Genomic DNA, 23202 nt, shown 5'->3' on the forward strand with positions numbered 1-23202 from the left:
TTTTGAAGTCCAAAAGGAAGGGAGATATGTATCCTCTGAATTTGAATCCAATCAAAGGGAAGCCACCTATTTGTTTGCTTACGAAAGCATATTCGGATGATAGTTGGCTATGGCACAGAAGGCTATCCCATCTGAAATTCAAGGATATAAAGAAATACCCAACTAACAAAGAAACAGGCAGGGAACACTTTGCTAACCGGACCATAGATTATTCACGAAACAACCGAGAATATCATGAAAAGTAAGGAACGATTAAGAATGGATCGTGATCGTCAAAATAAATACACCGACCTTCGACAAAAACCACTTGAATTTCTAGTTGGGATAGAGTCATGCTAAGAGTATCTCCTTGGATAAGAGTTATAAGATTTGGCAAGAGGGGAAAACTCAACCCGTAATACATAGGACCCTTCAAGATCCTTGCCAAAATAGGCCCAATAGCCTACCAACTCGTTCTACTCCAAATGTCTCTCTGAAGAAACGCTAGTTGTATGATGGAACTCTAAGCAAGGACTCGAAGAAATCCATATCGAAACAAAACTCAACTTCGTCGAGGAACCAGTCAAAATCATGGATCGCAAAGTCTAGAGGCTTAAGCGTATCCGTATTCCCATAGTCAAGGTACGATGGAACTTTAAGCAAGGACCAAAATACACATGAGAACATGAAGATCAAATGAGGAGCAAGTATCCCTGTTTAATTGAAAACTCCCCATCTACACGTTAAATTTCGGGACGAAATTTCTTTTAACGAGGGGAGGATGTGACAACCCAGAGAATACGTCACCAGTCGCCATTAATATTAAGCGATAGGGCGTAAAAAATGTAATAATGAAAACCTTGTAACCACACGATATATTTTAATATATTTGAATTTCCATCCTTAATTACGTCAACCATTTGGCTAAAAAATAAGTGCACAAAAATTTGCGTCACCTTGAGAGTAGGTTAGCAGATTTAGACTCTTTAATTCACCACGATTGTAAAAATATAAATATCGTAAGAATCCGACATAGTACGGGTGAGATATGTCATTTATAGTAAATAAATATATATCGTACTTAAAAAGTTACAATGACGAAAACTACAAGGAGATTGGTTGAATTTTGGAAAAAGTCACAAAATAGGCAATCATAGTACTACTTAAAGTAGGAATTATGAGGCAAGCAACGCCTAAAACGAAAGTCATATGACAGAGTTATTATTTTTATAAAATCATAACGGTAATGAAAATTTGTCGAAAAACGAAAGTCAAAACTAGACAGAACAACCAAAAGGAAAGTTGTAGAGAATTTCAAAGTTCATATGCAAGAGTTACAGAATTTCAAAGTTGAATTTTCAACATCACGAACGCTCACGCGCGATGTGCCGAACACACCTAACAGACGATTCGTCTGGATATGTGATGACTTGGCACTCTGAGATGTTGACACATGCAAGCAATTTAAGGTCACGCATATTTGCACGACGTGCACTTCAAAACTTGCTATAAACAGCAAGCTTCGTCATATCAATTTCCTCACCCTTCTCACACGTTCTCTCGTTGTCTCAATTCGCGTGCCACTGCCCTGAACACCTCTCTAAGTGCTATCTCAGTAACTTGTGGTTTGTACCCTACAACAACGATTGCATAACTTACAGGTGAGTTCACAGCCCCATTTTCCAAATCTTTTTTTGGGGGAGGGGGGGGGGGAATACATGTTTAAAATGCAACTTCACATGGTTATTACTAATTGTAGTTAGATAATTATGCTCATAACATTAGGATGCTATTATGTCGGAAGATACTCTCCCAAACCTTTTAGCTAATATTATGCCTAGTTGTTATACTTAGGTATGAGTAAATGGTGGAACGGTTAAAGAGGCCAGGAACATATAAACACTCATAGATTTAGTTAGGGGATGATGTTGGAACAGTTAGAGAGGTCGGGAGCCTACATGCCACCATATTCCAAGATACACATTGCATTTGTAGATCGTGAGTTATTGTTTGTATGCATGTATATGTATTGTGGTATTTGGTATTTTGGATAACTCACTAAGCCTCATGGTTACACAGTTGAATAAAAATGTTTTTTAGGTACTTCAATGATTTGTGAGTAGGGCACGGTTCGACTGTACACGCGTATTCACAACATGTTTCCGAAAAATGTAATCATACTCTGTTATATTTTAATAAATAAAATGAAAATTTTGCCTTGAAAATCGGGACGTAACATTTATTAACTAGAATTGTCACCTTCCCATTATCGAATGAAAATTTATATTCATGTTTATGCAATGCATAAAACAAAATTTTGGTTTATAAACATCTCCGAAGAGTAATAGCAAACAACTAGTTTAATCCTAACCTCTACTACTAAGCACAAAATCGAAATCCCCAATCATTGAGACATGTGACATTCATCCATTCCAATGATTGGATTTAGTTCTTGATGTGTAAGGTTCCTTCTTTACCTTAGATCCTACAATGCCATCCAAATGTGATTAGCATATCATGCATCAAGGAACCGCAAATTGAATGTATTTGGAGCTTGATTAGAGTCAAACATTTGACTTTACCATCTCCAAGTACTTAGGGAAACTTCATTTCCTATGATCCTTGTCATTGTATTGATTACAACTTGCCTCTTTTGAATCATTGTTGCATGAAATTTAGGACACACCAATTCCATTCTTTTATAATGGGAAGTTCCGGCTGAAATTGTTCATTTTCATTTAGGATTCGAACGTTTCCTCTTCTTTCTATCAATATTCAGAAAGCCAATAACTGGAACTAGATAAGAAATCTAATTCCTTTCTAGTTTCCTAGTTTGGAGAAGGTTTAAGAAATCCATAAATATTTTTCTCCATACTATTAATATGATAAATCAAGTCGAAACTATCATAAGAACTAATGAAATATCCAAGCACAAGGTCTATTGAAAGATTTTTGTGAATGGTAACATTGAGATTCTCGAGTTTGTTTGTGTAGCTTTCATTGATTACATAGAAAACTCTTTTCTTCAATTCAAATTCAGTTAGGAAGTTTTGACGATTTTCAAATCACTCTTGCCTTGTCTTTTAGTAAAACATTTCACTCAATTGCAAATTCATTTAGTATGTTCACATGTTTATACAAAATCATTTTGGAACATCGAGGACGTAGACATAGATACACAAGAGACCATTTTGACAAATCTACATAATTATGGGAATAACAACTTCTTCAAATTTGACGCATTATTGATTTGACAAATCTACATAATTGATATTATAACTTTATATGTATATTTAGGGTGTATTTTGAATCCTTTTACAAATACAAGGTTTAAATTTAATTATCTTAATTAACCTTTAATTAATTAATCTCTTAAACCATTTTGATTTAATATTTATCCTTTAATTAAATAATTAATTAATTTTGTATTAAATCTTTTAAAAGATAATTCTATTATCTAATTATCTTATAATTGGATAATTACCTTTTAATTATCCTTAATTTTCAAATTTGAATTTTTTAATTATCTAGTTTTAATATTCAGATTTTAACCATTTAACATAATATTAAATAACTAATAATTATCCAATAATTTGAAAAAGGCAAGTAAATCCCAAAATTAATTCCAAGATGTCACCATGATGTGGTAGAAGACTAATCACGTCGTGGTCTTAACAAATTTTCGATTTCCAGATTTAGTTTTCCAGTTTCATCTTTATGCACTTATAACTGAAATGACTAAGCTCTGATACCAATGATGAGTTTTTAAGTTTAAAAAATAATATACTAGAATTTCACATAAATACTTATGGGTACATGCAACATAAATTGATCTATGACATTTTCATTATTATAGCAACATACTTTATGAAACGGAACTTATAACCTAATGAAATCAAAGATATTAGATTAGAATACATACCTTTAACATAATCAAATATGTTAAATACATTGATCTTAAAAACCCATGGAAAATAAGCACCAATAATGTGAACACCTCTAATGGATCACAACAAAAAAACCCTAGAATACTTGAAATCAACAAGGAGAGAAGAGACAATGATGAAAATCAGATTTCATTATTCCATTAAGGTTATATACAGAAAATGCAAGGCCAAGGGGTCCTATTTATAGTTTAGGTAACTTGCAAATGAATTCAGATTTGAATAACTAAATATTAGATTTAATCCACAGTTCAAATCATTTCCTTATCAGCTATGAGGATAATTCTAGAACCCTTCTAGACTTCCCATAAAAGCTTCCATCATATGGATCATTTTAGAATTGCATATTTTTGTTAACAATTGAACAATTATAATTCAACCCTTGCAACTTTAATTACTTCCAATTAATCTTGAATTAATTTTAGATTAATTATGATTAATAACTAATTAATTCCGACTATTTCTAATTAATTATTAACTACTTTTAATCAATATATTAATCATATAATATATTAACAAAACATTTTATCTCTCTCTCAAATTCAGTTCTAACTATTTATAGCTTCTGAGGGCAACCTAAAAAGGATTTTACTTTTATTCCATAAAGTTATATCAATTTAGTCATGACCTTGACCAATTTAGTTATGACCTTGGACACTTATTCCAACAATTATGTATATATGTTGACTATGTTAGTTACTATGCTTGAAAATCTTATCTCTATTTATTATCATGTCTTTTAGAACCGAGTAATCCCGATAGGGGTACGATAGTAACCAAGAAATAAAAGACCTATAAATCAAATGTAGAGTTTGTATTTTGATGTAGAAGTATTGTAATTTCCGACCTGGTCCTTGACTGCTTGTTTGTTTAATTGTATTAGAATAACTAATGATATGCTACCAAGTTAATAAAAACGTACACTTGAATGTTATGTGATATAAACATGAAAAAATGGTGTATTTTATGTATATTTATCAAGTGTTACAAACCATGGTCAAAAAAATTTTGTAATTAATAAAACGCTTGTATGGGTTGATGCATAATGGACGACATGAAGTATGAATTCATTTAAGAAGATCGCCATGATATATGATAAGTTGGTTTATATGAATGATGAAATAGGAGATAGCTTATACTATAGTCGCGTATGCATTATATCAAAGGATAAGGGGATCATAACTAATGTTGTAAAAGTCACAGTGGAAAATGTTAACGATTTCACGTACATAAATCATGGGTTAGATTCCTAAGTTTAATCAAGATGAGTTGAAATTCATAATGATCATTTTTAAGGAGAATAATATGGATATTGAGACAATATTCATGATAAATGAAGAAGATTTGAATGATTGGATTCCATACACTTGTCAACATGTGTTGGAGTATATAATTACTACTACATAAATAGGTGTAAGATATAATAAACAACATATGTGTGAAGATTTCAGAAATGCTAAAAAGGATACAATAAATTTTGAGGTTGTTGACACTAGGGATAAAATTACAAGAGTTTGCTCCTGAACGAGATGTTGTTGGGCTATTACAACCCATATAGAACTTTTGGTAGAGTTGTTAGAGTTTCTTTTCATTACATTGTTGATAGAACTAATTGATATGTGGTAGGTAATGTTCATGTAGTTGTTGTTGGGTAAGAGGAGGAGGTGGTCTGAATGGTGTTGAGATGGTTATGGTGGATGCACCAGTGATGTTCTTATAGGTTATCAATGCTTCTATCCAGATTGATGGTATTTATAATGGAGGTGAGGGTTATTATGGGGACACTCCTATACACCTTATGACTTTTACCCCTATAAGTCTATCAATGCTTCTGTCCATATTGAAGCTATTCAAAATGGAGGTGAGAGTTATTATGGGGATACTTCTATACACCTTATGACTTTTACCCCCTTAATTCCCCCTTCAAATGTGGCTATTCTCTAGTGCATGAATATGTTTTGAAAAAAAGATAGGCACCATGCAATAACAATGTTTTGAGTCGTGATGGGAACAAAGATAAGTCATCAAGATCTTTCAAGTCAACATCATCTCTACTCAAGTGTAATGGAATTTTTACGAGTGTGGACTTATCTAACACTATTAACATATGTAGATTCATGGGATACTGTGTAAAGGGGTGCGAAGGAGATATGATGTAATTGTTAAATAGAATAAAAGGATTGGGAACTATCAAATGAATTAATTAACAATTAATATTCAAGGAGGTGTGATCGCAAAAATAGTAAGTAGATAAAGGGTCTGTGTCAACAACATATGATAATATGTCTAATATGGAGAAATCCATGATAACAACTTATTAAAAAAATCTATTTTTTAATCACACTTGTTCGAATGCTAAAGGTAATTCATGTGATATACTTTTCATGTAGTATCTATCTAATTTTGTAGAAACTCATGTTATATGTAATGAAATTTATACTACAACCGAAGGGATATGTATTTCTTATATTTCACCTATTTTAATCATTACAATTTATACATGACAACCATTGGTTAAGATATAGACTTTAGGGTCCACTTTACGTTGATTGATTCATGGTCGTGATGGTGATTTTTTAGTCCTTGGTTGATTTAATGAAGTCTAAGAATAGTATAAAAGAAAAGGATTGCTTTTTATCGATCTTTGACTAATGTTTATTTTGGATGTTGATCATGTTGATATCCCTCTAGCATATTACTTGTCTACTTGGGTGAATAAATGAGGCTCTAAAATGAATAAGCTCGACCGATGTTTGATTTTCAATGGTAACATTGATGCCTTTTCTAATGTTACGGGGGACGTTTGAATAAAAATAGTCAGATCATCTTCTGGTTCTTATTCAAGAGGTAAATTCAAATGACATGCCTACTCTTTTTCATTTAGTTCATTCATGGTTTTCTATTGATTCCTTTAAAAGAGTGATCACGAATTATTGGACTCAATATTGGGAAGTTTCGGAAAACCATATGATTAATTTAAGAAGAAACTCCAATATCTTAGATGTAACTTAAGCAGTCGGTATGCTGAGGTGAAAAAGGTAAAAAAAAAATGAAAAATCATCTTAAAAAAACTATTGAAGACATTGGTAAAAATAGACAAAAGTGTGGTTTTAAGGGTGGATTTAGATGTTTGCATAAATTTCTTGAAATAAGTGGAGATATTCATCATCTTGAAAGTGTGGATTTGTCTCAAAATGCTAAAGTTAATTAGAGGGAAGCCCCAAGACCGAATGGTTTCTTCTTGAAATTATTGCAAAAACAATATATATTGGTTGCGATATTTTCTCATTGTTTGAAGCGTTTTTTTCTTGAATGAATAAAACAATAGTGGTCGAAGTCGGTGTTATGAGTAAGATGAAGAAACTAACGCTCAAACTGCGCTAGTTGGTTTAATGTTAAGTGAAATTATGTCGATAAAACAGATGAAACTATATTGAATCTAAGATCGGCCTCTACTAGATCTTATACATAACGATCATAATTGAGGAAAGGAACTGAAGATAACACATAAGATATTTAGAGAGTAAGTAAGACTCTAAGTATTTTTCAACATTGAAAATAAAAGCTACAAAAATGCAGGGTTGTTTTAGTAGGAATTAATTATTTAGTTATTTATATTTTTAACTTATCAAAATCAATTAATATAATAATTTGGGAAAATATAATATTTTGAAAGTTTATGAAACATATGACATGCGTATTTTAAACTTAGATATATAAGAATGACAACCTTGTTACGACTTCACTCCAGTCACTAGCCCTGCTTTTGGCATCCCCCTCCTTGCGGTTAAGGTAACGACTTCGGACATGTCCAACTCCCATCGTGTGACGGGCGGTGTGTACACGGCTTGGGAACGGATTCACCGTCGTATGACTGACCAACGATGACTAGTGATTCTGGCTTCATGCAGGCGAGTCGCAACCTGCACTCTGAATTGATGATAAGTTTTTGGAGTTAGCTCATCCTCGCGGGATCGCGTCCCTTTGTCCCGGCCATTGTAGCACATGTGTCACCCATGACATAAGGGCATAATGGGCATGATGACTTGACGTTATCCTCACATTCCTCCAGACTTATTACCGACAGTCTGTTCAGGGTTCCAAACTCAATAATGACAACTAAAGACGATAGTTGCGTTCGTTGCAGGACTTAGCCCAACACCTTATGGCATGAGCTAACGACAGTTATGCAACACCTTTGTCCGGGTATAATAATCAATTGATAAAAATAAAGATTTCAAATAATTATAAAATATTTAAAATATAAAAAAATTGACATATATAATATTTTAAAATTTTATAAAAAATAAACATGATACTTGAAAATTAAGTCAAACGAATATTATCTGTTGATATTTAAAAAGTATATCATCTTTTAATAGTGGTGAACAAGCGCAAAGCTTTTTCTAGTTTTGATTTTTTTTAATATCATAAATTTTTATTTATCGTTTTCAAAGGATGATATAAAGTCGGTAGTAATATGGAATTCAATGAATAAAAGGAGGTATGGGCAAGAAAATATCTATAAACCAATAGCTTGATTTGTGTGGTCCTTGTTATTTATACAATAAATAAATGAAAAAGAAAGTCATCTTTAAATAATGGTTTTCAAAATATAATTTTTTTATGGGTTTTAGTTTCCAAGTGTCAAAACAGAACTTAATCTTAAAACTATTGAATTAATTATGTGTGAAAAAACCCAAAACATAGAGATAAGGAGATAATATAAATATTTTGAAACAACTTTTAACAAATCCTTTCCTAAAGTTAGCTTATTTAAATAATATGAATTAGTACAATCAAATGTATGAGACTAGTATTTTCATTGGACTTGGACATTCCCTAGGCTTAGAAATAACATAATTTCCCTCTTTAAACTCTATTAATATTTAACCCTTATTAAGAACCTAGTAATTTGAGGAGTAAAGTTCCACACACAAAGTTTAAAGTTCAAACTTCAAACCTTGATACACTAAAAAAATGAAAATATTCCACAATTGACTTTCCATTTCCATGTAGGTCATTCACATGGTATGAGCTTATTATTTTATTTTTTTATCAATATTCATAGTGATATCTAGATGAAGCAATTAGAAATCTATTTTGACTTGCTTTTAAATTACATAAAGGGTTTGCACAAGTAAGAGTGAATTTTGAAGATTCGACTATTGTTTAGCCTCTTCAATGTGTTTCTTCTCTAAGTTACTTAAACTATTTGGTCACAAAATATTTCATATAAACTTTATGCGTTCATTCATAGCTCAACGGGCTTATTAAATTTGAGAATATTTTCTCCATTCCGTTATTGGATTGGGAGTTGTATATATAATTTAAATTAATAATCATTACAATTCTTTGTATATTTGGAGAGGGGTAAAGATGTAAAATAGTTGGAATTAAAAGAAAAAGAAAGGTCAAATCAGTCATTTTCAGAGGAGGAGGAGTCACCAGCCTTCCCACCTCTCGCCTTGGATTCTTGTAAGTTGTAGGGATTATTCGGTTTCTCCGTTTTAAGCCAACCCATCTTCATGTTATGTGTCCAGTATGAATGAAATGATAAAGAGGTCGGAAAAATTGGATTATCGGTTTGAAGATAAATATAATATTAATTCTAATATGAAATATTTAACGCAATTTAAAATTTACGTGTAAATAGTTTACAACTGTTTACGACAAGCTTTTATATTATAAAAACAATCAATAAGTTTTCATGTATTATTTTCATTATCATAAAATAAATAACGTGTTTCACCTGCAATCTTAACATCGTATCACAAACTCATAATCATAAATTTATTTAATAAACAAATAAACAATTAACACCCATCTAAATTAAATATATCTAGAACTTAAATAAATAAATTGTTAATCACATCAAAAATATTCTGGGAAAAAGAGAAAACAATTTACCAAATTCTAAAGTTTAGTGTTGGACGATGTATAATGAAAATCCAATTGTGATTTACGAGTTTTGGTCATTAACAACGTTTGTTTTGTTTAATTTCAACCTCTAAATCAATCAAAGCATCAACCATTTATCCAAAAATTCTCTAAACCATTTAGAGAGCTGAGAAAGACCCAAATTGTCCATAATTTCGTAAAACATATATGTTCTTTTTCCCACAAATCTTGATTCATTTAATTTCAACTCCATTTTATTCTATCTTAAATATACTAAAAATTACTTATTATGTTAAAATTAAATACATGATTCTTATAGTATGTCGAAGATTCTGAACATATTAAAAATTATTTTCTTTAATCATAATATATACTTGTCTATTTTACCATTTTAAAATATATATATGTGGTTATTTTTGTTGGTTCCATGGTCCTAAGACGAATGTCGTTTTCTATAATTATGCCCAAATTGAAAACAAAAATAAGAGATTCAATTAAGTTTGGTAGTTGCAATCAAAGTATGAAAACCACAACTTATGAATTTATAGCTTGGGGCAAAAGTCTAAAAGTAGATACAATTTTATGGACCTGATTGCAAATTATCAAAAGGTTGAAACTGGAAGCGACTCATTGATTGGAAGATAACGTGATCATAATGTGCATCTGTTACATGGGGTTTAAGATGTCAGAGTATATAATCGTTTCTCTAATCGAAAAACCCTCCAAAAAACCTTGAAAGAATTATGAGAAATCGATAAAGAACAACGGCTATGGGGGCAGGTCTGAGTTAGCGAAGATCACGTTGGAATTCACTGTGTTTTGAGGTAAAATTTGAAACCAAACTTCGATTAATTGATATATTAAAGTTTATGTGTGTGAATCTCGTTACATAGTTGAGTTCCCGTGTTCGATTCAACCAAAAAATCCATGGATTGATACGTTTAGAGGGTAGTGAATCCTTGGTTTTGAATGAAGGATTTAATCTTCTGATTTTGGGATGATTTCATGGAACTGGAAGAGAGAAATTTGGTTAAGGGAAGAGGTGTTTAATATAATATTTATATGTTTATCTTACATGATCTGAAAGCCCAGATCATAGCTTCAAAATTGGCGTAGTTGCAGAAAAATCGGGTATTGGGGGTGAGATCCATACCCGGTTTTAAGTCGGGTGTTGGACTAGATCAGATCCAGTTGCAGAATGGGTTAAAGACTGCTTGGGGATTGGAAAAATGAAACCAATTGATGGTTACACTTTTATTAGTGGCATTTTTTTTTCATCAAACATATTCAGAATTTTAGGTTACAGGCTTACAGCCCCCCGGGGGATTTTAGTATTGCTAACTTGTTGCCATTTTAGAAAAGGGATAATTACGAAAAAAAATCTTACATATATTTTAAAAAATTCGGTTTAATCATCAGGTTTTAATAAATTATTGAAAACATCAATTTTTGGTAAAACATATTATTGCGACAATTGTTACATATTAAACTAATATATATATATATATATATATATATATATATATATATATATATATATATATATATATAAAGAGAGAGAGAGAGCTAGGTTCAAATGTTTCTAACAATTATTGTGTTCCTCAATGCACCAACGAGAATTCAAAAAATAATAAATAATTAAATAAATCATTTAAGGGTATTTTGGACATTTTATACTTTTAATTAAGGGATCATTTAATCGAATTCCTGCAATTAACAAAATAAAATAAATATATTTGACATAGTCTTTCTCTCTCTCTCTCTCTCTCTCTCTCTTATATCCTCTCTTATATTATTCTTTTTCACCTACAGGTAGATCGACAAAAGGACTCACGTCGCATGTCTTCTTATTCTCTCTACCGGTTATCATTGTTATCGATCTAAGGAGGCTGAACATGGAGGATTTTCAACCAAAGAACGCTAGGGTTTATCAATCATCGATTTTCAGTTTGCAGCTGCAATTAGGGTTTATCAATCATCGATTTTCACCATCATCATCATCGATCTCCATCTTTAGCCTCCTATTACCATTGCCAACCGCCTTATCATCATATTCAAACGTAATTGATGTTGGTGATCTTTTTTATTAGCGATTCAATGTATAAGAAAACCTAACTGGGGATGAATACAATCATACACGCATAATTAGAGGTGGCAAAAATTGACACGACACGAAACCCGACACGAACCCGACACGAAATAAACGGGTTTGGGTACGATATTTCAACCCGTTTAAATAAACGGGTTGACTCGACACGACACGAAAATTAAATGGGTAAGGTTAGGGTTGAGAATTTCAACTCGAATATAACTCGAAAATGATCCGTTTATTTATATGCAAGTTTTTTGAATTATTTAAATAAACTAGAAAGATACAAAACCAAAAGCATAAGTAAAAGAAAACCTTCGAATTGAATTGTTTTGTAATGTTGAAATGCCTTAGTCGTCTAGATCAAGATTTCATTTCAGTTTTTCCATTCTCTCCCAGATTACCCACTCTCTTTCACCACTCTCACATCCTCATGACCTTATCATCTGCCTCCCCAACTCCCACTCTTTTAATTTTGTCATCTAAACTTGCTATGACTTCATCTATTCTGCCTCAAAACAATTAGTTTTTCATTTCCGCCTACCAAACTCCTACTCTTTCAACATGCTCAATCTTTTAACCTCACATGACACGACATATTTCAAGGTATAGCCCTAACCCGAAACCCGACACGAACTCGACACGAAAATAAACGGGTTGACATGACACGACACGTTAATTAAATGGGCCGGGTTAGGGTCAATCACTTTCAACCCGTTTAGTGTTTCGACACGACACGAACCCGATCCGACACGATTGCCACCTCTACGCATAATAGGTAATTAATGAATTTCATTCATATTTTTTTTGCCCGTTACATCTCTATTATTCATCTTCCTACACCAGCATCACCTTCATCACCATTTTCTGCCACTATTCTATTTGATCAGGTAAACATATTCTTAAAACATCATACACTCATCCTCTCTACTTCTAATCAGAGATAATCATATTCTTATATCATTTTTAGCGAAATTTTGATATGTAATTAGGTAATGATGTTCAAGGCATCTTTATTTTTAATTTCATTTGATGTTGGTGTATTTTGTACAAAGCGTGATGGTTTGTGTTTATCCTAAAGGTGTTTGACGAAATGTCTAGTAGAAAAGATGTGGGTGGATTTCATTTTTTGTCACAATATTTTTGGTTTAAAAAAGATGTAATGGCATAGAAATCTTGATATAAATGGTTGGTTAATATTTTTTCTTAGGAAATACATTCATTATTCCTTTTTTATTTCGTGATGCATCTTTAGTGGTAATACATAAATGCAATATAAAATAGCAAATTCAAAAGGTTTTTAAATGACACCATGAATACCTTATGCTTGAAGATCTTTTCATGCTTAGAATATTTTGATGTCTTTCTAACACCTTCCAGGTTAGTGATAATTTTTATATAACTAAAATAGAGAAGAAGATGATTAAAACATTGATATTTCATCCCAACTTGTGAGATATACTCGAATTGTTCCTAGACCTTCACACACAAATATACCCATCTAGGTAATTTTATTTATTTTATTAATTTATGTTGCAACTTGGTTATAGATGATAAGTTTTCATGGTTTCATTACATATACTAATAAAAAGAAACTATTATACAATGTATTCTAAGAGAATACTATTTTTTTTAGGAAAATTAAATACACAATATAGTAGATTCTATAAGAATACATTATGCTTTGTATAATGTATTATGTTAAAATACACTCGGTTAGAATTTAAAATGATAATTACACTTAAGGTTTAATGATTATTTAAGAACGTTTCTTAAAAATTTTATAATATATTTTGGTTGCACAATAGTAATGGGTAATTGGATGATGCTATAAATGGTAATTGCATATATATTCTATCAAAATTAAATGGTAACTACACTTTATATTTGATGATTTTTTTAGAATCTATGTTTACCTGTTAATTTTTTTTTAAATAGATGTTTCTCTTGGATTGCCTATTATTATTATTATTATTATTATTTTATTATTATTATTTTTTTTGTAATAGATATTTCTCTTGGATTGCCTATTATTCTTTTTCTATGTATACTGTTATATTCTATATATTCTACCAGAATATATAAAGTGATAGTTAATTGCAAGTAACATGTTTTTAACCATTATTAGTTTTTGTTGTATTTGTGATAGGAATAGCTGAAAGAATACGTTGAAGACCTAATATGAATAACATGAAGAATGATTAAAGTTTGATCATACTCACAATTTTAGAACGTTGTTATTTTTTTTAAAATTTTATTCATTTTGTTGATATTCTTTTAAAATGTATATAATTGTATTAAAATGTATAAAACTTTTAATCTGTAAGAATATGTATGAATTTGTATTGAAGTTCGGATGTATAATAATATCTCGGATTCAAGAATGTTGATATTCTTCAATAATATTATAATAGAATAAAATTCTAAAAGAACATCATTCTAACAGAATAAAATCAGTTATGTATACAAATCGCGTTAGAATTAAAATTGAATTAATTAAAAAATTCAAAATTTTAAAACTAGGAAAATTAATTATCTCTAAAAATCCAAAAATTTTCTTTTATAAATATAGTTAATTGTCTAAAATACTCTTTTGCTAAAACTTGTGTGATTATATGGTACATGTTATCCCATTGTAATATCATACACCTTCAAATCATGTACATTGATTAATTTCATTTGTTGGTCCAGATTTGTGCATTCTAGCACACAATAGTTAGTAAAAACTAATTAACCTAACTAACTAACTAACTATATATATATATATATATATATATATATATATATATATATATATATATATATATATATATATATATTGGATAAGAAAATTATTAAAATTTAATTACCAATTTTGAGTTGCTTTTTGTCATAACATTGTTTTACTTATGGTATTTTGGAAATTTGGTCCCAAAGAAATGTTTAGTTACGTAACTCTAATTGAAAAAAAAAAGAAAAAAAGAAAAAAAAAACGAATACTTGTTGCATTGCGTTGTCTTCAATTGATGTAAAACCACACCGAGCAAAACGTATGTCGTTAGTTTCTATTCTCTCATTTCAATTTATATAGCTCTATATTAAAATCACAATTAATATTTATTTGGTGATGATATGCATTAATAACCAAATACAAGATAAATATGCCAAAACATCCTAAGGCAAAGAAAATCGAACCAAAAAAAGAGAGTGTGGAACCCATGTTTAATCTCCCCTACTTGTGTCAACTTTATAAAAAAAACTTAATAAACCTATTTTGCTGAATTTAAATTTATACAAATAGAAATGGAAATCTGGGCTTGTATTCAAAGGGTCGAGTAAAGTCAAATTTGGTTTAGGACTTCTCTAACAAAGCCCAATGCCCATGGTTCAATGACCGATAATTATATGGATTTGGGTTTGGGTTGGTTAATTTCATTTGACGTGAGATTTGAGAAAGAATTATGTTGTATCCCGGCATTAAGACAATTTTTACCAAATAAATTCTTGTAAGGGGACATATAAAAATAATAATTTGTAAATTTAATCGTTTCATATTATAATTTAATATAAACTAGTAATTTGCCCACCACATGTTTCCGTGATACCAATCCATTTTGTAAGTTGAATTTTGACAATTGTTTTGATAAAAGTTAGGTGTCGTTACATTTGTTGGTAGAAAAATATATAAGGTCGGTACCACTAAATAACTGCAACTTATATGAATACATATAATATGTGACAAAAGTTATACAAAGAAAACGTATGTAAAAATAAGAATGAAAGTGCACACAAGACTTACGTCGAAATGTAAAGAAACTCGAATTTATATCGAAACGTACATAAAAATAAGTAAGTATGTAATTTTTTTTTTAAGTTAACGAACGGAAGTTCAAATAATTAAAAACAAATTATATGTGACCCGACTCATACTTAGGAAATAAACATAAAATAAGCACGAAAAAAAAAGTTACATCGAAAGTAGACAAACTTAAATTTATTCCAACACAAACATATAAAAACGCAAGTAATTTTTTTTTTTTTTTAAAATTAACGAGCAGAATTTCTAAATATACGTCTGACCATCTTCGATTTATATCGACACATATATAAAAATAAGCATGTAAAATATTAGCTTTTTTACTGGGAAGAAACTAGAAAATTTAGAAAATGAAGGGTATGAAATAGATATTTTATAAAATTCAAAGTCTAAGGAGATGAAAGTGACATTTTAAAAAATTAAAATGTAAAAAATATCATATTACGAAGTAGAAAAAAATAAAGAGTTGGAAAATACTAATTTCACAAAATAAAAAGATGATAATTGTCGGTAAAAACTTCCACCAACATTGTCTTATAAATTTTAATTATAAGTATAATTTTACGAATAAATATGAACATGTTACCTAATAGATCATATATGTTCATAAGAGCCACCAAACTATTGTAATTGTTTCATTTTAGATGCTAAACTATAATATAAAAAGTGCAAAAGAACTACCCTAATTAAGAAGTTGATGCCTTACGGTGTCCGACATGATGCGGAGTTATTTGAGTGGTAGGGGTGTTAACCGACGATCCAAAATAGTAAAAAGCACAACGACGTAGTGTTGTGTCGTGACCGTGTTCAAAACCCGATATGAAATTGACATAATATTGTTATATGTTTATTGTGATTTTGCATAGTAATGAGTTTTGTAATGATTATTTATGAATTATATAAAGAGTAATAGTTATTTTATGTAAGTTTTATCATGTTAGTCGTGTTTTAATTTAATCGCTAACGTGTTAGTTTTAAAAAAAAAAATACAAACATCATGTTTGTGTTACATAAAAATTTGTTTTGTCGTATCACGTTAACTAAAAACATGATATGATTTTCTAATTTGACACATGTAGGAGTAACAATGGCGGAGCCATATGGGGCGTTGAGGGTACTACAACACCCCCCAAAAAATTATTTTATGTATATAAAAAAATATATTTGTAAACAAGTTCTATGTTATTGTACCCTCAGCTAAAAAGATTATATCATGTTTTTTAATGTCTCGGATATGATAACTACATAAAATATTTATTGATAATGTTTGTACCCTGTATAAAAATTTCTATCTCCACCACTACTTTGTTGAACTTGTTGACCTACAATACAAAGTACAATGCATTATGTTGTAGAATTCAACCTTCTAGCAGACATATATTTAATCAGGAAGCAAGAATGTCTAAAGAAGACGGATGGACGAAGATATGGAGACGACGACGGCGACTCAAGGAGAATGCAAATGGAGAGGCTATTACCTCCTACTATGTGACAAACTTCCCCAAGGGCACCACCATCCAGAGATTATGTGAATCATGCAAAGGATTAGGAATACTTGCAGATGTGTTCTTGGCAACGAAAAGGAACATAACCGGGCAGGAATTCGCCTCTATCAGGTTTCGGGACGTCAAGGACTTGACAACAATGGAGATGGAACTTAACAAAGTTAAAATTGGGAATCACAGATTGATGGCAAACGTCTCAAAGCATCCCAAAAACCTTGAGCCATTAACAAAGTTAATCGGGTAAGTATTCCCCCCTGTGGTAGAAGTTTAGAAGTAAACAAGTTCAATAGAATGGGATTTAGAGATGGTAGATCATTTCTTGAAGTTAAAGACTTGGACACTTTGGAGAACCTGAAACTGAACCTTACAAACAAGAATTGGTTGGAAAAAAAAGGTCCTTATGGGTGAAGTCAAAGACTTGGACACTTTGGAGAACCTCAAGTCCCTCCTTGGGATGGATGGTTTTGAGAGTATAGAAAGTAAATACGCAGGTGGCTTTCAAGTTGTTATTAAATTTGATCGATCATCAATGGCTGAACTTTCCTATCAAACAAGAGTATGTGGTAAAAAATGTTCAGCTGGCTTGATTATGCTAACAAAAAAGACGTCAGATTCGAGAGAATTGTATGGCTAAAAATTACAGGGGTTCCGTTACTTGCTTGGGACGAAGATAACTTTGCATCCATTTCTGGACAGTTTGGAAAGGTCATCTCGCAAGATAATATTTTATTTACGTGCTCGGATATTTCATTCGGAAAGGTGGGAATCATCACTGCCCACAGGAAAAATATTAATGAGGAAATTGTTGGTTCATTGAATGGTAAAAGCTTCATAATTGGGATAGTTGAATTAGATGAGGAGTGGCACCCATTCAAACCATTTTCACCCTACAGACCGGTCGAATCAGACGACGATAAGGATGATGACGATGGCTATGAAGAAGAAGACGGAATTTCTAACACATTTGAGCAGCCACCTGAAGACCTTGAAGACGGCGACATTGATCAAAACCAACCGGCTCAACAGTACTACGGATCTCCGATTGCGCCAATTCAGAACGATACGTCTCCGACGATGGAAGTTGAAGAGACTCCTAGGGAAGATAATTCTAAGAATTCCAATGCGCTATTTAATGCATTTATTCAACACATGAATAATGCGACTGAGTGTAAATTGGATAAGATTCCTAATGAGCCAGTTGACAAATCAATAAGCCTAGGTAGCTCCAATGACATGGATGCAAATGTGGGCCAACATAAAAATGGGCCAGATATTAATGGGGACTCGTATCCCTTGGATAGTCCGAATTTTGCAAGTGATGGATCACGTATTAAAAGAAGAAAAATAAAAAGATCTCACTCCAGATTTTAACCATACGATAGACCTTCCCCACACAAAAATACACAGCCTCTCCCAAATCAAGAAATTGAGCCCGAACCTTCTATCGATTTAAATAGATGTGTTCCTCCAGGTAATGATTCGCAACAATATGAACCGGAGTCGAGAGACTCTTCTTCCACCACCAACGAGATTGCTGAAACTGTAGCTGTTGGTAATGAGTTGGGTTTTCAAATTGTTAAATGTGATGAGGCTTTCAGGCAAGCCTTCAACAGAGATGGAGATGCTCATATTTCTCAATGAATGTACTTTCATTGAATATCAGAGGAATAGGTGAAACCCACAAAACTGAGTGGGTAAGGAGACTAAAAGTAGAACATTGTATCAACTTCTGTGGTATTCAAGAATCACAGATTTCAGTCATCTCAAGAGTGAATCTTGCTGGATGTTGGGATAATCATGATTTTGATTGGGATGCAGTTGATACAGTGGATAGATCGGGGGGTATTATAAATTTGTGGGAAAAAAGATATTTTGATCGAACAGATACGATCAAATCTATATTTTTTCTTGCTTCCATTGGTAATTAGAGCGGAACAATTGGAGAAACTATATTCGTTAATGTATACGCCCCACAATCAATTGCAAAAAAAAAAAGCATATGGAACGATCTCAAAAACCTCAAAGACTCCAAACCTGGAATGTGGTTGTTTTTTGGTCATTTCAATTTTGTGAGATACCCGTAGGAGAGACTAAATTCGATATTTTGTCGTGAGATACCCGTATGAAAAGGAGAAACTATAAATATTACTTCAATATCCTTACAAATTTTAAAATTTCATGTATATCCATCTAAAACTGTAAAAATTACATTTATATCCAATATCATTTTTTAATTAGGATTATAATAAAATTATATCAAAAAACTTATCTAAAATTCGAAATTTCATGAGTTACCAAAATACCCTTCACATTTTAAATCCTAAATTAAACCCCAATGCAGATTACGTATCCTTTAATCAGTTGAGGTGCCTTCAATGTATGTATGTCCTCTTCTTCATACATATCTCGTCTCCATTAGTGCCATCTATTTGCCTCTTCTTACTCAGGTAGTCCAGTATCTTCCAACTGTTTTGGTAAAACTTAACACAAGTTTGTACAAATATTTCTATATTGGAACTTTGCTCAGTATTTTCCATAACAGTTTTTGAAAACGTTGTCGTCTGGAAATTGCAACCACTTTGAGACTACTTTTAAATATGTTAAAAAAGTTCTCTGATCAAGAGATTTTAACCGCTCTTAATATATTGTGTTAAGAGGTTTTTAACAAAATTTCATGATTTTTGGAGAAATCTAACTCCCTCAAACAGTTTTTACAAGACCAACTATCACAACAGCCATGGCTACCGTTGTACATGTCTTCTAACCACTTTTTGGAGGTCGAAATCTTCGAATTTTACAGTGAGATCAAATGAATCGGAAAGCTAAATCAAAATTCTAATATCTCGAAGAAAACCTCACTTCGTTTGGGAAAGAAACGAGTGAGATATGGCCAAAGTCGTGATAGAAACCTGTTTAAAGTGCTGAACGAAAATAAGTTTAGGAAAAGGTGTTCAAACTCGCGTTTCCTTCAATGATAGAAAGCTATTTAAAGTAACCAAAAGAAAATTTGAACAATAATTCTATTATTTTGACACCAAGAAAACAATCCAAACCAACAAAGCGTGAATTCAAGTACAAATTCATAAGCTTAATAACACCAATTGCATTCAAAAACCAGTATTTAAAACCTTATTGCACTACCCTAAGTTTGACATTTAGCAAAAGCATTAAAACGGAATTGAGATATGTACTTGTACTTGAAGTTGAGGTTCGATGCTCCCAAATACTTGTTTAAGCTAGCAAAATTGTTCACGTGTGTCCTAAAACATACAAAATATAGAAAAACACATTAATTCAAGATCGCAGGGAGGTTAGAATTGAGGTCGTTGATCGAAATGGGGTTCTGCCTCGGGATTTTATGTGTACTGTGGCAGGGGGAACTTATTGGGTTTTCTGTCAAAATAGGGGTTGCGACTCGTCTTTAGGTAAGAGTTGAGGCTTCAACTGGTGGCCATCAGTGAGAAGAGGAGGGGGAATGTGTGGGTTACAGTTTTGATGTTGTAAAAGGGTAGGGTATACCTAGGTTACAATGGTGAGGAGTGGTCGAGACACTCAATTTTCGAAGTAGCATACTACGAAGGGCAACACTACGATTTACTGGTTGCGTTCATCAGTGAGAAAAAGATGAGGTAGAAGGTAATAGATATGGAAATAAAGAAGAACAACTGAACAAGCCTTCAATCTATTGAAGAGATACACGTTTACTTTGAAAAAGGGTATTTTTGTAAACTTATATGTAATTTCGAATTTTATATGATTCTCTTAATATAAAATTGATATAATCTTAATTAAAAAATAATTTTGGATATAAATATAATTTTTATAGCTTTAAAGGGATATACACGAAGTTTAGAAGGATACTGAAGTAATATTTATAGTTTAGAGGGACATAAATGAAATTTTCCCTAAAATCATTGCCAAAGCTCTAAGTTTGCGACTTAAGAAAGTCATTGATTCAATCATCGGCGAGACACAAACGACATTTGTTGAAGGAAGAAACATTCTTGATGGGCCTATCATAATTAATGAAGTATACTCTTGGGCGAAGAAAGAAAAAAGAAAGATGTTTTTTCTGAAGATTGACTTTGACAAAGCCTTTGACTCGGTCAACTGGGGCTACCTAGATTCGATTATGGAGCAAATGGGATTTGGATGTAAATGGAGGTCATGGGTCTCGGGTTGTTTGGCCTCAGCTTGAGCTTCGGTTTTGGTAAACGGTTCTCCTACCATGGAGTTTCCACTCTCTAAAGGAGTTAGACAAGGCGACCCACTATCACCATTTCTTTTTATAATTGCAATGGAGGGTCTCAACATTGCCCTACAAGAAGCTCGAGAAAAATCCCTTTTTCATGGAATTCACATCCCTAAGAGTGAGTGTTGCTTGACACACCTCTTCTATGCCGATGACGCACTTTTTATTGCGGAATGGTCGAGAAGCAATCTTAAAAATCTTGCAAGAATTTTGCGATGTTTCCATGCTACCTCCGGGTTGAAAGTCAACTTTTTATAAGTCAAAGGTATATGGAGTGGGGATATCTGATAGAGAATTAGCCTGCAGTGCAAGGGTTCTTGGATGCGATGCAGGGTCATTCCCTTTTAACTATTTAGGAGTTCCTGTTGGAGCAAATATGAACCGTTCAAAAAATTAGAAGCCAATTATTGACCGTGTTCACGCCAGGTTGTCAAGCTGGAAAGCTAGCTCGCTGTCTATTGGAGGCCGACTCACCCTTGTAAAGACTGTGCTGGGTAGTTTGCCTTTATATTTCTTTTCAATATTCAAGGCTCCGTGTAATGTGATTAGTAGTCTAGAGAAAATTCGCAGACGATTCTTTTGGGGTGGTAATGATGAGAAGAAAAAAATTCATTGGGTTGCATGGTCAAAAGTGCTAGCTCATAAAGAAAAGGGAGGAATCGGTGTGGGATCACTGAGAGCACTCAATATTGCATTGTTAGTTAAATGGATATGGCGGCTCATAGAAGATAAAAACTCCATGTGGAAAGAAGTTATCACTGGTTTGCATAACCTTCATAGAACGCCGTTGTCGATGATGTCAAAAAAAAAATCAATAAATGGCATATGGAATAACATAGTGATGGCAAAATCGGAGTTTGAATTGATGGGTGTTGTTCCGGATAACTTGTTTTATGTGGTTGTAGGTACAGGGAAGAACACAAACTTCTGGAACGAAGCATGGGTAGGCACGTCACCATTATCCCTCCGATTCCCAAACCTCTTCAAGCTTGAAAAGCGTAAATCAGCACGTATTTCTGAACAGAGAAACTCTTACGGTTTTGCTATGGATTGGAAAAGGACCCCCTCGGCCACACAGTTGAGATCGTTGAACTTAAAGAACTTAAGGAGATTATTAACTCATTTTCCTTCTCAAATGCTAAGGACTCGTGAAAATTCTCTTTGGCTATAGATGGTGTATTTCGAGTGAATATCCTTAGAGATCAAATCGATTCTGTTATTACTGATGTATCAATAAAAAGAATGGAATGGAGTAGTATGGTTCCAATCAAAGTGTTAGTCTTTATCTGGAGAGCATGTTTGGGACGAATTCCGACTGCTGATGCCTTAACTCATAGGGGAGTCAACACAAACTCAACTCTATGCTCAATGTGTTCGAATCAGGAGGAAACTACAGACCATCTGTTAGTGGATTGTATGTTTGCCAACGATACCTTTAAATGGATATCGAAATGGTGTGGATTAGATCTTCCTCTCTTCTCTACTGTGGAGGAGGTTATTAGTTTTGCATCTCAATGGGGTAATTGCCCTAAGAAGAGGAAAATACTCATAAGTATAGTATATGGTGTAATGTGGTGTATTTGGCCGGCGAGAAATAACCGGATATTCAATCAAGCTCCACCAAAACCTTCATCAACGGCGGACCATGCGATGACTTTGATCTATGGTTGGGTCAAGTATAGGGGAAAAATCGAGAATTGTAATTGGGTGTTTTGGTGTAATAATCCCTTTAGTAT

The 23202-nt window shown here is 32.3% G+C and overlaps 1 protein-coding gene and 2 long non-coding RNA genes across 3 annotated transcripts; 2 read left to right on the forward strand and 1 right to left on the reverse strand.

Annotated features, from left to right (window-relative positions):
- The first annotated feature begins 10323 nt into the window (after window positions 1-10323).
- On the forward strand, window positions 10324-13127 carry LOC145092548 (uncharacterized). The gene is made up of 2 exons (XR_013702571.1): window positions 10324-10648; window positions 11637-13127. It is a non-coding gene; the product is annotated as an uncharacterized LOC145092548 (long non-coding RNA).
- Window positions 13128-19348: 6221 nt separating this feature from the next.
- LOC145092549 (uncharacterized) lies at window positions 19349-20888 on the reverse strand. The gene is made up of 2 exons (XR_013702572.1): window positions 20406-20888; window positions 19349-19680 (listed from the first exon to the last, which is right to left on the reverse strand). It is a non-coding gene; the product is annotated as an uncharacterized LOC145092549 (long non-coding RNA).
- Window positions 20889-21442: 554 nt separating this feature from the next.
- On the forward strand, window positions 21443-22637 carry LOC145095356 (uncharacterized). Its single transcript, XM_079033253.1, has 2 exons — window positions 21443-21709; window positions 21996-22637. Exons 1-2 carry the CDS (start codon window positions 21443-21445, stop codon window positions 22635-22637), a joined length of 909 nt encoding a protein of 302 aa, XP_078889379.1.
- The last annotated feature ends 565 nt before the right edge of the window (window positions 22638-23202 follow it).

This window comes from Lactuca serriola, chromosome 3 (assembly GCF_051521515.1).
Source record: "Lactuca serriola cultivar US96UC23 chromosome 3, Lser_US96UC23_V15, whole genome shotgun sequence".
NCBI classification, from domain to species: Eukaryota; Viridiplantae; Streptophyta; class Magnoliopsida; order Asterales; family Asteraceae; genus Lactuca; species Lactuca serriola.

Coding starts and splice junctions, on each gene's coding strand:
- LOC145095356 (XM_079033253.1), top strand. CDS start 21,443: ATGGAGTTTCCACTCTCTAAAGGAGTTAGACAAGGCGACCCACTATCA. Junction 21,710..21,995: donor ATGCTACCTCCGGGTTGAAA/GTCAACTTTTTA, acceptor TCAATATTCAAG/GCTCCGTGTAATGTGATTAG.